We start from the raw sequence: 13,501 nt of genomic DNA, 5'->3' as shown, positions 1-13,501 counted from the left end.
CTACTCAAAACAATTTCTCCTGAAAGATTGTTCATAGTGAAAGAATAAATGAGTTCCACAAGATTTCAATTTTAGAAAGTTCCTTAAAACTATTATGATATTATTTATATATACTATAACTTGCTGTTTCATGTATATGTTTAAAATTCTTTATCGATTAATTTTGGTGAAGTGATAGCTGTAAGTCTTACTAACATATGTATTCAAAATTATATATCGAAGATATATACATCAAAGCTCTACGTAGTACTGACTTTTATTTTTTACTTAATGTTATTTTTGTATCAAAAAATTTCCTAGTTATATAATTAACGTATATAAAAATCTTGCATGTCTAGTGTTTTTTTTTTTTTTATAATTAACTTTTCTCGACTCCTTCCTGTGTATTCCAAATTAGAATTACTATGACCACTTCATAAAAAATATATATATAATATCTCACTTAACTTGTCTTAAGGTTATTTTTGTTACAAAGAACAATTCCTTGTTATGGTTAACATATTTGAAAATTGTTGACAATCTAATTGTATTTTTTTTAAGAAAAGAAATAAATTTTTTAAATAAAAGATACATACACTTTTCATCCAATCAAATGTACAACTAATGAACAAATGATGAATCACGATATTTTGCCTTAAGTTCAACAACTCTTTTGTTCAATGGCGTAAAAAGTCAGTTGAAAATTACAACCAATAAAAATAATTATACGTCAGAAAGGACTTTATCATGTCAATTTTTAAGTTTAAAAAGGGTTCTAGTGCTGGGACTTACTGCTCTCAGTTGATAAAAACACATTCTCTCCAATATCTATAGAAAAGTAAAAGTTATCTATTTCTTGATCAGTATTCTGGTTTTACAATCCACTTTCTCTTCGTAGAGAGTACAACTGCAACGAAAAGCTGTTCGCAAGGTACCGTCGTCTTGTCTAAATTCATTAACCAGCTTAATCATGATCTTTAATTCCCGCTTTAGTTTTAACTTCTATAACTACTTATATTTAATTCTTTGATCTTGGTTATATATAAGCCCTTCATTTTTTTATTGAATTCTTTCCTTTGATGACATGATTAAGTTATTCTAAATTATTTTAGGTCCCTTATCAGCCAATATAAATTCTCTTGTGTTCTTCTTCAATGGCTGTTTCGATGCTTCAAGAGTCCTCTTCGTCAATTTCTCGATGCACTTACGATGTATTTTTGAGTTTTAGAGGTACAGATACGGGTAAAAATTTTACGGATCACCTTTACATGGCTTTGGTGCAAGCAGGGATTCATACATTTAGAGATGATGATGAAATTGAGAGAGGGAAGAGCACAAAAGATGAAATTGAAAGAGCAATTTTGCATGAGTCAAAAATATCTATCATTGTCTTCTCAAAGAATTATGCTTCATCAACATGGTGCCTCAATGAACTTGTAAAGATAATGGAACATAGGAAATTCTCCAAACACATTGTTTTGCCAATTTTCTATGACGTGAAGCCATCTCAAGTGAGGAAGCAGACAGGGAGTTTTGCCGAAGGGTTTGCTAGACATGAAGAAAGCTTCAAGTCTGAGATGGACATGGTACAAAGATGGAGGGCTGCTTTAAGAGAAGTTGCTGATTTGGGAGGCATGCCTTTAGAAGATAGGTAAGCAAGTTTGAAACTATTCGATCCCTTCTTAGAAACAATCTTATATAAATTGGAATCTTATATATGCCCATAATTTGATGATAGTTTTTTCACTAAGTTAGTGAACAACCTATTTTACTACTTCTATTTCAAATCGGATGTCTACTTTCAATTCTTTTTATCATACAAATTCGACTTTGATTATTATTTATTATATTTTCATATGGAATTAAAATTTCAAAAAATAATTTTTAAAAAATTCTAAAATAAAAAATTTATTTTTTTAATTTTTAATTCCACAAGGTATATTGAAAACAAATTAAGCAATTTTAATTATTTTAAATGTTGAAAATTTTAAAATTAAAATTCAAAGTGATTAAGTTTGACTCAATAAAAGGAAAGTGAATATTCAATTTTGAAATGAAGAGAGTACTTAAAATAAATTTAATAAGAAAAGAATACAAGAAAATAGCAATTCTATATAATATATATAGTGTGTTAGGTGGGTAAGTCGTATGATGGATGTTTTTCTTTGGCATGTTTTTATGGGATTACTTTGTGCCAAGGCGTGTTCTTCTGTTTTTTTTTTTTTTTGCTTTTTTTGAAAGTTAGAATTTTATACCTTACAAAGCACGCCCTCTCCAAATACAAAAGAATCTCAGATTTTGGATTGTTACATCCCCACAGCTTGGGTATAAACCTAGATAGTTGCTCTGTATAGTTACAAGCAAAAGAGAAAAAAAATCACAAGAAGTATATACATCAAAGCCTAGGATCAGCCAAAACAACGTGACACTAAGCCAAGGAAAAAAACAGCCTGCAAACAATGAACATCAAGCATCAACACACGGGCTGCAACACCTCAGGGTTAGTCCACATGAAATCTAACTGCCTTTTTTTGGTTTTTTTGAAAGGTGAATTCATAAGATAATCGAGCTTGAGTGCCAACACAAGTCTCACACCAAACCAGTGTAAGACTCCTCTTGGCATAACACAACTAGCATCAAGCGTAAAACCAGAGAAACACAACTAGCATCCCGAACCACGAAGAGATCAAAAAAGAAACCTGTCAGCCCGTAGCCGCCTCAAAAACAAACCGCAACCACGGACGCAGCTCACAACCAAAACTCATCAGCCCAACAAATGTCAAAGGGAACCCCTTGGCCACAAAGCTTAAACACCTCCGAGAGAAAAAAGGGTCCCCCGTCAGATCATCACGACCAAACATGAGAGCAACCGTGAAGCACAAGATCCACGACCACCCTATCATGAAACCCAAACCCCAGACTAGAAGAAACCCATCCCCGAAACCCACCCCAAAAGGAAACCACATGAGTTCATGCATGAACTGATTCAGCACACCAGGAAAGAAAAAACAATCGGAACTCCCCCAAATGGCGCCCCTCACTTCAGTGACCCACAGTAACATCTCAAGGCCCCACCTCCACCCCCCACACTCATCAGAATTCTCACCAATCACTCGCCCACCCACCATTCGTCACCATTCTCAATCAAACATGAGACAGGAGTCAAAAGCTCGTCGACCTGCTGGAGTCATGATCCTAAAAATTCCAACATCCCAAACCCCCAGTATCCAAGCCCTGAAATGAAACATGAAACACCCGCCTGTAAAGAAAAAGAAAAAACGGGTAACACACAGCACAAAACCACTCGTCAAAACAGCCCTAAAGGATCAAACAATGGCCCCCAAGAAGAAAGAAAAAGACTGCGTTTTGAAGTATTTGTTCCTTCTTTATATGATGTATTTATTGTTTTGGTTTTTTTCTATTTATCTTCTTTTTGTCTTTTTCTTTTTTTTCCTTTTCTTCTTTTTCTTCTTTCTTCTTTTTTTTTCACCTCTTTTTTTCTTTCTCTCTTTTTTTTTTCATTCTTGTTTTTTCTCTTCTTATTTTATTTTATTTTTTTTTGCAAAAAATAGTATCTGGGCACCATAGCAAGAGCTTGCCCTGAGCATATTGATGAAAAGCCCTCACCAAAAACCCAATGTCAAAAAACCAAGAAAAACTACTCAAAGTCAGGAGAACAGCACTCAACATGACAAGAACAAAGAGCAGGGCACAAAGGACCAAGAACAGAAAGAGAAAAGAAGGAAAGAAAAAAGATCTCCCCCTATCCCTGAGCATCAACAGACCAAGAACAAAACAGGAAGGAAAAAAAAAAACGAGGCCAGGGAACAGTTAGCCAAACTCTCACTGCCCATACAACCCCCCTTCGGAGCAAGCAAAACCCTAAGATACTCAAGGCCAAATCACAAAATAACCACCCACAAGAATAAAAAAGAACAGCATGAAAGGGAAGAAACAGTGGTCACAACTCACACACCCAAAACCAAAGACAACTCTCTCAAAGCAGACGTGCGGACAACAAAAGAAAGTGCCCCAAAGACAGAACGACAAACCACCAGTCCTCAATCCAATCAGACAAATGTCCTTTCTCATATCCTCTCTTTTTTTTTTTTTTTCATCTCTTTTTCCTATTTCTTTCACTCACTTCTTTCTCTTTACCTATTTCTCTCTTTTTTTTTTCACTCCTTTCTTTCTACATTTTTTTAATCTCCTTTTACTTCTTTATCTTCTCTCTCTCTCTCTCCCTCTCCTTTTAATTTTCTCCTTTTTTTTTTCCAATTTGTTCCTTCAAGGCTCCTAGCAATCGAAACTAGACTTGACAATTCGTATTTCGTGTCTTAAACATGTTAAACACGATTAAATACAAAACACGTTAAGGTTAAATACGAACACAACACGAATAATACTCGTGTCTTAAATCTAAAACACGTATATGTGTATATCTAATTACTGTGTAACACGACATGACACGATTAACATGTTTATTAAACGTGTCAATATACGACATGATACCATTAATAATACGATTGATATGTTTAACACGACTAAATAAAATATTTACAATTAAATATAATTTTATTATTTAAATTTAAAATCAATAATTATAAAAACAATTATAACAAAACAAAATTATAATAACATCAAATATAATAAAATTTAACATAAATAACAAACATAAAATTCTTTATCATGTAATATGATAAAATCCATTATTAACATCTAACTTTAAAATACTAATAATATCTAAAATCATCCATAATGTTTATCTATAATTAAATACATATCATTAACAACATCATCAACCATGAACAATTCCAAACACCCAAATCAAAATTATTTAAGTAAAGCTAAAATAGTCTTTGACTATTAATTTTTAATAGGTTGATAAACATGTTACGTATTCACATTTAAACATGATAACATGTTTAATTAAACGTGTTATTTGTATTTGACACGTTAAGATATGAGAATTTTTCTATATGAAACGTGTTAAATACGATTAGATGTGAAACATGTTAAAGCTAATCCAAACCTGTTTAACCCTATGTTTTCTCGTGTTGTATTAACATGTCGTGTCCAAAATTGTCAAGTTTAACTGAAACCAAGGAGAAAGGAAAGAAAAGGGCAAAAAAGCCTCACCTTGAACCCTGCACAAAATCTTGAGGAAAGGTTAAACTAGGAAACTTGTAAAACCAAGAAAAAAAGCAAAAAAAAAAATGCCCTCTCCTTCCCTTTTCCCTTTTCTTTTCCTTCTAGTACACCTTCCATTATTCTGCCACTAGGACCAAATTCTGCTCCCTGTAAAGGCCTGACTTTGCCAATTTGTCCACCATCTCATTCACTCCCCTAGGAACTTTCCTAAGTTGCCACTTCCCTGCCCCTCTCTTAAAAACTTGTAATCCTAATAACTCTCTTTTTATTCTCCAAGGAGTTTTACTAAGATTAAGTATTCAACCCATAGCATTGTTTAAGTCACTCTCAATTAGAAATGACCAGTTTATTGCCCACTTTGAAGTGTTGAACAATTTGAAAGCCTCTCTAATAGCATTGTTTAAGTCACTCTCAATTAGAAATGACCAGTTCATTACCCATTTTGAAGTGCTAAACAATTTGAAGGCCTCTCTAATAGCCAGAACTTTGGTCATGTTAACCTCATTGACTCCCATTGGTTTTGTGAACATAATCTTTATTGCTTCTTCATCATCCTTCAACACACCTCCTATAGCTACTAGACTAGGGTTCCCTCTTACCGCCCTGTCTATATTGAAACTGAGCCATCCTTTAGGCAATGGTTCTTAGATTGAATTTTTCCTTTCTTTATTCTTGGGGCTTATCAATTTATTAATTTTTGGACATCTCATGGTCTCTCTTATTTGTCCAAATTCACTTAGTCATCGTGTTTTCGCCCACCACGCATCTCTTAACTTGGCAATATCTAAACATTACTCGCTATCTCACACTTTGCCTTGAAAGATCACTTCATTCCTCATTAACCAGATGGACTAAATGATAGCAAAGAACGCTAGATGCCACAATCTTTTATCACCCTTATGCACTAGGTCATTCAAGTCAAGAAAAACTGAACTACCTTAATAGGCGCCTCCCAATTAATGCTCTATTGCTTAGTTAATCCTGTCTAAATCTTTCAACTCTCTGAACATTCAAAAGAAAATGATCCATCAACTCCTCGTGATCTCTAACTGTCTTTGAACCCTTTATTTAGCAAGATCATCAATTTCCCTATTGGAAGAGTGAGGGATGTGTTTGATTTTTCATTGTTGAACAGAGTGGAGCAAATTAGAGATTTGGATTAGCACCCGTTTCATCCTCCAAGGAACCACATGAGGATTTTGGACCCAGTTAACCACATTTGTGGAATCTAATTCAATAACCAACTAGCAATCACTCAAATTTGACCCAACAAATAGGGAAATAGCTTCCCTAACCACAATAATCTCAGCCATATTAGAATCATTGATCCTCACTGACTTAGAGAATATATCAAGAATCGTACCTCTACTATCTCTAAGGATTCCACCAATGCTAGACTCTCTTGGGTTGCCTCTAGATGCACTGTCTATGTTAAACTTGATCCACCCATCATTCGGCCTGGAGCAAGCTACTTGTCTTCTAGCAATGGCAGAGAAGGAGTGATTTTCTCCTTGATTTAGGAATCTCATTAGGTCCTTCACTAAAATATTAAGGTTCAACCATTTAGCCTTAGTCCACCAAGCTATTCGAACTTTAACCAACTCAAAAATCATGTCCTCATCCCAAGATTTACCTTTAAAGACAAGTTCATTTTAAGCAGTCCATATGCCTCAACAAATGGTGAAAAAAGCCATTTTCCATATCATTCCATTCTGCATCAAAGATTCCAATCCAAACCAGGATGAAAAGCAAATCATCGGGTCCTTATGTGCAACCCATTGTAGGTCTTATAGTCCATACCATAATTGCCGAAGATGCCAAGAGTAAAAACAACCAAAGAATAAATGGCTCACCATTTCTTTTTCCTTTTTGCACATCATAATAAGAGAAGCAGCTTCACCAATGATACCCAATAAAGCCAGCATGTCTTTAACTTGAAGTTTGCCCCAAATTAGCTACCAAATGAAGATTTTGACCTTATGGGGAGCGAGTCCTATCCATAATTGTTTATAGATACTAGATTAAGAATTGTTAGAAGCCAGGACTTCTTCGTAAAAGCTTTTAACATAATAGGAGCCACTAGGTTCACCTTTGCAAATGAGCTTGTCATCAAACTCTCTCTCCAGAACCTGGTCTTTGATTACCATAAAAAATTTACTCCATTGTTCTATTTCCCAACCAAAAATTGCACATCGTAGCTTTATTCCATATCCACTTGTTCCCATCCCGAGTACCAAATTCTTTAACATTACTTTCTTTTTTATTAGACAAAGCAAAAATTCTCAAGAAGTCCTTTTTAAGTATAAAGCCTTCGATCTATTCTTCCTCCTAGAAAGTAACTCGTCTAACATCACTAATAGAAATACCAATACCAGCCAACATAAAACTTCCATAAATTCCTTCACTCGATAGGGGTTTGATAATATTTTTTCATAGACTCTGACGCCTCCTTACCTCTTCCTCCTCTGGGCACAAGTGATTTGCTATCCAGCTATAATTTTTCAACAATAATATTTTGCCACAGACCTTTCGGCTCATTTCGAACCTCCATAGCCATTTGTTCAATATGGCTCTATTTTTAAGCCCCAACTCAACCATCCCAAGTCCTCCCATATCTTTGTAAGTGCAGCCACCTCCAATCTCACATGGTGGGGCTCTTTGACCAAGTTAGGTCCCTTCATAGAAACCTTCGTTGAATCTTCTCAATGATTTGACAAATTGTAGCAGGCAAGGAGAACAATGACATGTAAAATTGGGCAAACTCCCCATTACCAATTTTAGCAAAGTAACTCGAGCACCCATAAACATGGATCTAGCGTTCCACATAGCTAGTTTGTTTTCAACCCATTTGATAGTAAGTTGCCACACACTAACAGATGTCACCTTAGCCTCAAGAGGCATACTCGGATAAGTAGTATGCAATGTACCCACATTACAGTTAATGTGGCTTGCCCAATCAACGACAAGATTCTGATCTAACCCACTTCGAGGAAAGAACTCTTCTAAAAGTTTATTCTTAAAACTAAGATGACTTGAAAAGATCTCAATATGCATTTACTATTAATAATAAAGGAGAGATTGGATTCCAAGAAAATAAACATATAGTTGACATATTGCAAATAACTTAATGAGATTCTTGATGATTCGACCCTAACCCTTTGGACAAGCTGAATTTCCTCAGCCTTAAAAATCATCTAAACAATAGGGGTGAAAGAGGGCACCCTTATCTAAGACCTTATTTCATTTGTACTTATCATGTGGGCGTGCTTTTCCTTAGGTCTAGGTGGCCGTATGTTTAGGTTTACTGACCTAGGATTCTACTTTAAATTTTTACCTAGCATTGAGCAAAAGGGGAAAAAAAAAAAGAAAGTAACAATTCTAGTTATTTTATTGCCTGAGTACATAAAAAAGTAGGTATACTACAAAGACAATTATTTAGAGGAAAAAAGAATAGATATTAAAGAAATTTAAATTGAATTGAGTAAGCAAACAAAAAAAAAAGAATATACATCTTTATTTTTATATGTGTTTTTACTATTTTATTTACTTTTTTCAAAATTTTAATTAAGTTTACGTCTCTTAATTCTTAATATTAATTTATCTAGTTACATTATATATTAGTATTGTTAATGTGAGTATAATTAATGACTTTTATCTCACTTTTTAAAATTATTTGTGCTCAATATTCTAAGTGGAATAAATTGAAATATTTATATGTGTTATGTCTCCACTCTCTGGTGACTTCTAAGTTGACATTCCTATTAGTATATCCTATATTACACAATAAATTGTACAAGACCAAAAAGTTAAAATATAGGGACAAAAAAATAGTATAATTAGTTTATACATCTTTTGTATAAATGGAGAATTAATCGTTTTTAATTACTAAAAAATAACTTTGGATGTGTAAAAATAAATTTTGGTATAAACATAATGCTAAACAAAAATTGGTAAAGGTAACCAATTTAGTCTCTATATGAGAGATCTTTGTTCAATTTAGTCCCTATACTCTACATTTTTGTTCAATTTAATCCATGTACTCTACAGTTTTATTCAATTTAGTTCTTATGGTATGTTACCAATAAATGACATGAGAAAAAAATTTCAAAAAAAAATTTATCAAAAATTTTTTTTTCAAGCATGCCACATCATCTTTACCATGTCATCGCCACATCATTGCCATGTTAGCAGAGTCTGATATGTTAGTGTCACGTCAATGGCACATCAACACCATTAACCTTTAATTTGGACAACATTAAGGAAAGGGACTCGATTGCATAAAATCTCAAAGTATATGGACTAAATTGACTAGTTTTGAGGTAGAGGGACTAAATTGACAAAACCCTTAGTACAAGGACCTAGTCGACACTTTGACCATTAATATACAGTTAGATCGAGGTTTAGAGTGCCTTCCTAGAGGTATATATAAAAATATTATATTTAATTGTTATATTTCTAGATATATGTATAGTAGATGAATAAAGGCATTATTTATTATTAATTAGAGGGGCTAACTAAATAATATGATATATTTAAAAGTAATTATGATGTAATTTACATTAAAGTAAAAAAATTTACATGAAAAATAAATTAAAATAATTTAACAAAAAAACAATTTTGAGGCAAGACAAGTCAAACACAAGTTATGTAGTTTTTCAGTTCGAGGTTGGTTATTAAAGTTGATAATCTAGTGTTAAGTTGGAGTGGGTTCAGAACAAAAAAATATAGAGTTGGGTCGGGTTGGGTATTGGTAATTTCCATTGCCCCCTCAATTTCAATGGTACCTTTGAAAATACTAATAAAAAATAAGTTTTTTTTTAAAAAGAAAGTAACCTATTATATGAATTAAATAAAATAGTTTATGAGATTTTCTGAAAAAGTGTCCCTTAATATTTAACATACACTTTAGAATTTTAAGGACGAGTTAAGATGAAATCAAAAATCATAATTATGCAAGAAACAAACATATCTGTTAAAAGATTTTTACTCAATTTTCAAGATGTCACTTGTTAATTTATACTTTGAATATATATTATAACTTGTATATTTCACAATTTGTAGGCATGAGTCGCAGTTCATTCAAGACATTATTAAACAAGTTCAAAATAAACTCCATCGAAACACTTTATATGTCCCTCCATATTTAGTTGGAATAGATTTTCTTGTGACTCGCATTAATTGGTGGTTGGGAGATGGATCAAATAAGGTTGGCATAGCAATATTATGTGGAATTGGAGGGATTGGGAAGACAACCATGGCCAAAGTTGTTTACAATCTTAACATCCAAAGATTTGAAAGTTTTAGTTTCCTTGCTGATGTTAGAGAGACTATTCAAGAACGCAATGGCCTTGTTCGTTTGCAAAGACAGCTTATTTCAGATATCTTGAAGGGGAAAGCAAACAAAATATACAATTCAGATGATGGAATCATTAAGATCAAAGAAGCTGTACGCCGTAGACGTGTGCTTCTTGTCCTAGATGATGTGGATGATTCAGATATAATAACTAAAATAATTGGGGCACAAATTCCTTTTCATCCAGGAAGTAAAATCATCATAACTAGCAGGCATCAATGTCTATTGAGTGATCCTTTTATTAGACAAATGTTTGATCTTGAAGCATCATCAAGTTATGGAGACTTATGCAAGGTATTTGAGGTAAAAGAATTAGCTTTCAATGAATCCCTTCAACTTTTTAATTGGTATGCCTTCGGACAGAATGATCCAATTGACAGTTATATAGAATATGCAAGGAGTGTAGTGAAACACTGCGGTGGGCTTCCATTAGCTCTTCAAGTTTTGGGTTCTTCTCTATCTGGTAAAAGTATAAATGTGTGGAGAAGTGCATTAGAGAAATTGCAAGCGATCCCTGATAGCAAAATTCAGAAGATTTTAAGAATAAGTTATGATTCCTTGCAAGATGATCATGATAAAAATCTATTCCTTGACATAGCTTGTGTATTCATCGGGAAGGATAGAGATTACACAACTACAATTCTAGATGGTTGTGATTACTATACAACAATTGGTATTGAAAATCTCATAAATAGGTCTCTTTTGGTGGTTAATGAAAAAAACAAGCTAATGATGCATCAAATGATTAGAGATACAGGAAGGAACATTATTCGTCAAGAATCTTCTGACCTTGGGAAACGAAGCATGTTGTGGCATAAGGATGCATTTGATGCATTGAGAGAGAAAATTGTAAGAAAGACTTCATTTTCTTCTATTTTCTTTTAGGCAATATACTTTCATATGTCCTACTTTTTTAACTAAATTATTCTTTCTCCAACAGGGTACAAAAACAATCAAGTGCCTCACAATTGACCTACAAAGATTGTTGGAAGAGAAGTATGGAAAAATGATTGAAAACTATTCAAAAAATCCATTTCTTAATTCAAATGAGGTAGTTATAGAAACAGATGCTTTTGTAAAGATGAAAAGACTTAAACTACTTCAGCTAGATTATGTAAAACTTAAAGGAGACTACAGTGACTTTCCGAGATGCTTAATATGGTTATGTTGGCATGGATTTCCTCAAGATTATCTTTCTACAGATTTAGATATTTCTAGGCTAGTTGTTCTTGAAATGCGCAACAGTAGCCTCAAACGTGTTTGGAATGATACAAAGGTATGATACTATTTAATTTTTCTTTATTTTTTTTGAAGCAAAAACAAAATTATATGGCTTAAGTGTTTTTTTTCCCTTTCCTACAGTACTTTCTTCCAAATTTGAAGATCCTTAATCTCAGTCACTCCCATAGCCTTCTTAAAATCCTTAACTTATCAAGTCTTCATAGTCTTGAAAGGTTGATGCTGAAAGATTGCATAAAGTTGACTGAGGTTGATCAATCCATTGGTGAGATAAAGACTCTGACTGTTTTAAACCTTAAAGGTTGCAAAAGTCTTAAGAAACTTCCACGGACAATTGGTTCGTTAGAATCTTTGGAAGAGCTTATTTTAACTGGTTGCTCAACATTTAATGATGTGCCTAGGGATTTGCAGAATATGAAATCATTGAGGGTGCTTAGCTTAGATGGAACTGCTATTTATGAATCAAATTCGTGGTTGTCTTGGCTATCACTGAAAAGAAGCAAAGAGTTAGGTTTCTTTTGGGCATCTTTGCCATGTTCTTTGGTAAAGTTGAGTCTTGAGAGTTGCAGATTATCTGAGGATGTTATGCCTTCTGATTTGAGCTACTTACCTTCCTTGAAATCGTTAAATTTAAGCAGAAACCCAATTCATAGCCTTCCCGAGAGCATTATCCACCTTACAAAGCTTGATGAACTTTTGCTGACTTGTTGCAAAGAGCTCAAATGGCTTCCAATGCTTCCAACGAGTGGCTTGCACGTGATAATGTCTCAATCATTGTACAAGATTTCAAGTTTGCCATGCTTATTAAATTTGAAAAGGTGTGTTGTCTTTGGTTGTGAAAAGCTAACTGAGGTTCAAGGTGTGTTCAAGTTGGAACCAATTGAAAACTTTAAAGTGGAGCAGATTAAAAGCTTATTCACTTTGGACTCGATCAGAAGCACTGAATTGCAAATTTATAACTATCTTACAGACACAAAGATGGTTGCAACCCCTCAGGTTTTTTCTCAATCTACTAAATATTTTTATTTTTTTATTTTATATTATTCAATATTTTCATAATAATGGATTCAATGTCTCAGGTATTTCATGATAGCGGCATAACTAGTTGTTTTGTCTCTGGAAGTGAGGTTCCAATCTTGTTTGAGTATCGCTCTAAAGGGTCTGAAATTTCTTTTTCTTTGCCACAAAATCTTGGTGAAACAGTTAGCTGGTTAAACCTATGCATAGTCTATTCCCTTGTTAGTGATGAGATCTTTGAGTTTCTACCATCTGTGCATATTGTTAATGAGACCAAGAAGTTGACGTGGTCTTATTTCTCAAGTTTCATTGGAATTCCTGAAACCAATAGTAACACAATCTTATGGCTAATCCATTGGCCAGTAATGGATTATCAGTTGGAAAATGGTGATTTGGTGAGCTGCAAATTATCAACATCTGGTCTCAACATAAGAGAATTTGGTGTTACATGCTTATCAGAAACCAAGGTTACGTATGAAGATGACACTCCACAAAACTCTCAAGGTACGATTGCATCTGATAGCATTTATAAGAACTTTTTATCTTTTTGACTAGACTTTATATATTAATAGTTTCTTATATCTTTCTTTCTTCATGGAAATTTTTTATATTAATCTATGAATATTTGAAAAAGAAATACTAACTATGACATATTTTTTAGCTACTGTATATGCATCGAAGAATATTTTAATCATGAACTTTTCTTGTAATCAAGCAATTTAAGTAGTAACTCAGCAAATTTAATTATATTTTCTAATTGAT

The 13,501-nt window shown here is 33.3% G+C and overlaps 1 protein-coding gene across 1 annotated transcript; it reads left to right on the top strand.

Moving 5' to 3' along the window:
* On the top strand, positions 1,134-13,290 carry LOC108662007 (TMV resistance protein N-like). The gene is made up of 6 exons (XM_018121021.1): positions 1,134-1,630; positions 10,192-10,703; positions 10,749-11,332; positions 11,424-11,759; positions 11,846-12,718; positions 12,802-13,290. The coding sequence occupies exons 1-6, from the start codon at positions 1,134-1,136 to the stop codon at positions 13,288-13,290; spliced, it is 3,291 nt and encodes a 1,096-aa protein (XP_017976510.1).

This window comes from Theobroma cacao, chromosome 5 (assembly GCF_000208745.1).
Source record: "Theobroma cacao cultivar B97-61/B2 chromosome 5, Criollo_cocoa_genome_V2, whole genome shotgun sequence".
NCBI classification, from domain to species: domain Eukaryota; kingdom Viridiplantae; phylum Streptophyta; class Magnoliopsida; order Malvales; family Malvaceae; genus Theobroma; species Theobroma cacao.
Note: the sequence above shows the minus strand (reverse complement) of the source record. Positions and strands in the feature narration are given on the sequence as shown.

Excerpts from the sequence above, each read along its gene's own strand:
- LOC108662007 (XM_018121021.1), top strand. The coding sequence starts at position 1,134 with ATGGCTGTTTCGATGCTTCAAGAGTCCTCTTCGTCAATTTCTCGATGC. Across the intron at positions 1,631-10,191 it reads GGCATGCCTTTAGAAGATAG|GCATGAGTCGCAGTTCATTC; the intron begins GTAAGCAAGTTT and ends CACAATTTGTAG. Across the intron at positions 11,333-11,423 it reads ATGCATTGAGAGAGAAAATT|GGTACAAAAACAATCAAGTG; the intron begins GTAAGAAAGACT and ends TTTCTCCAACAG.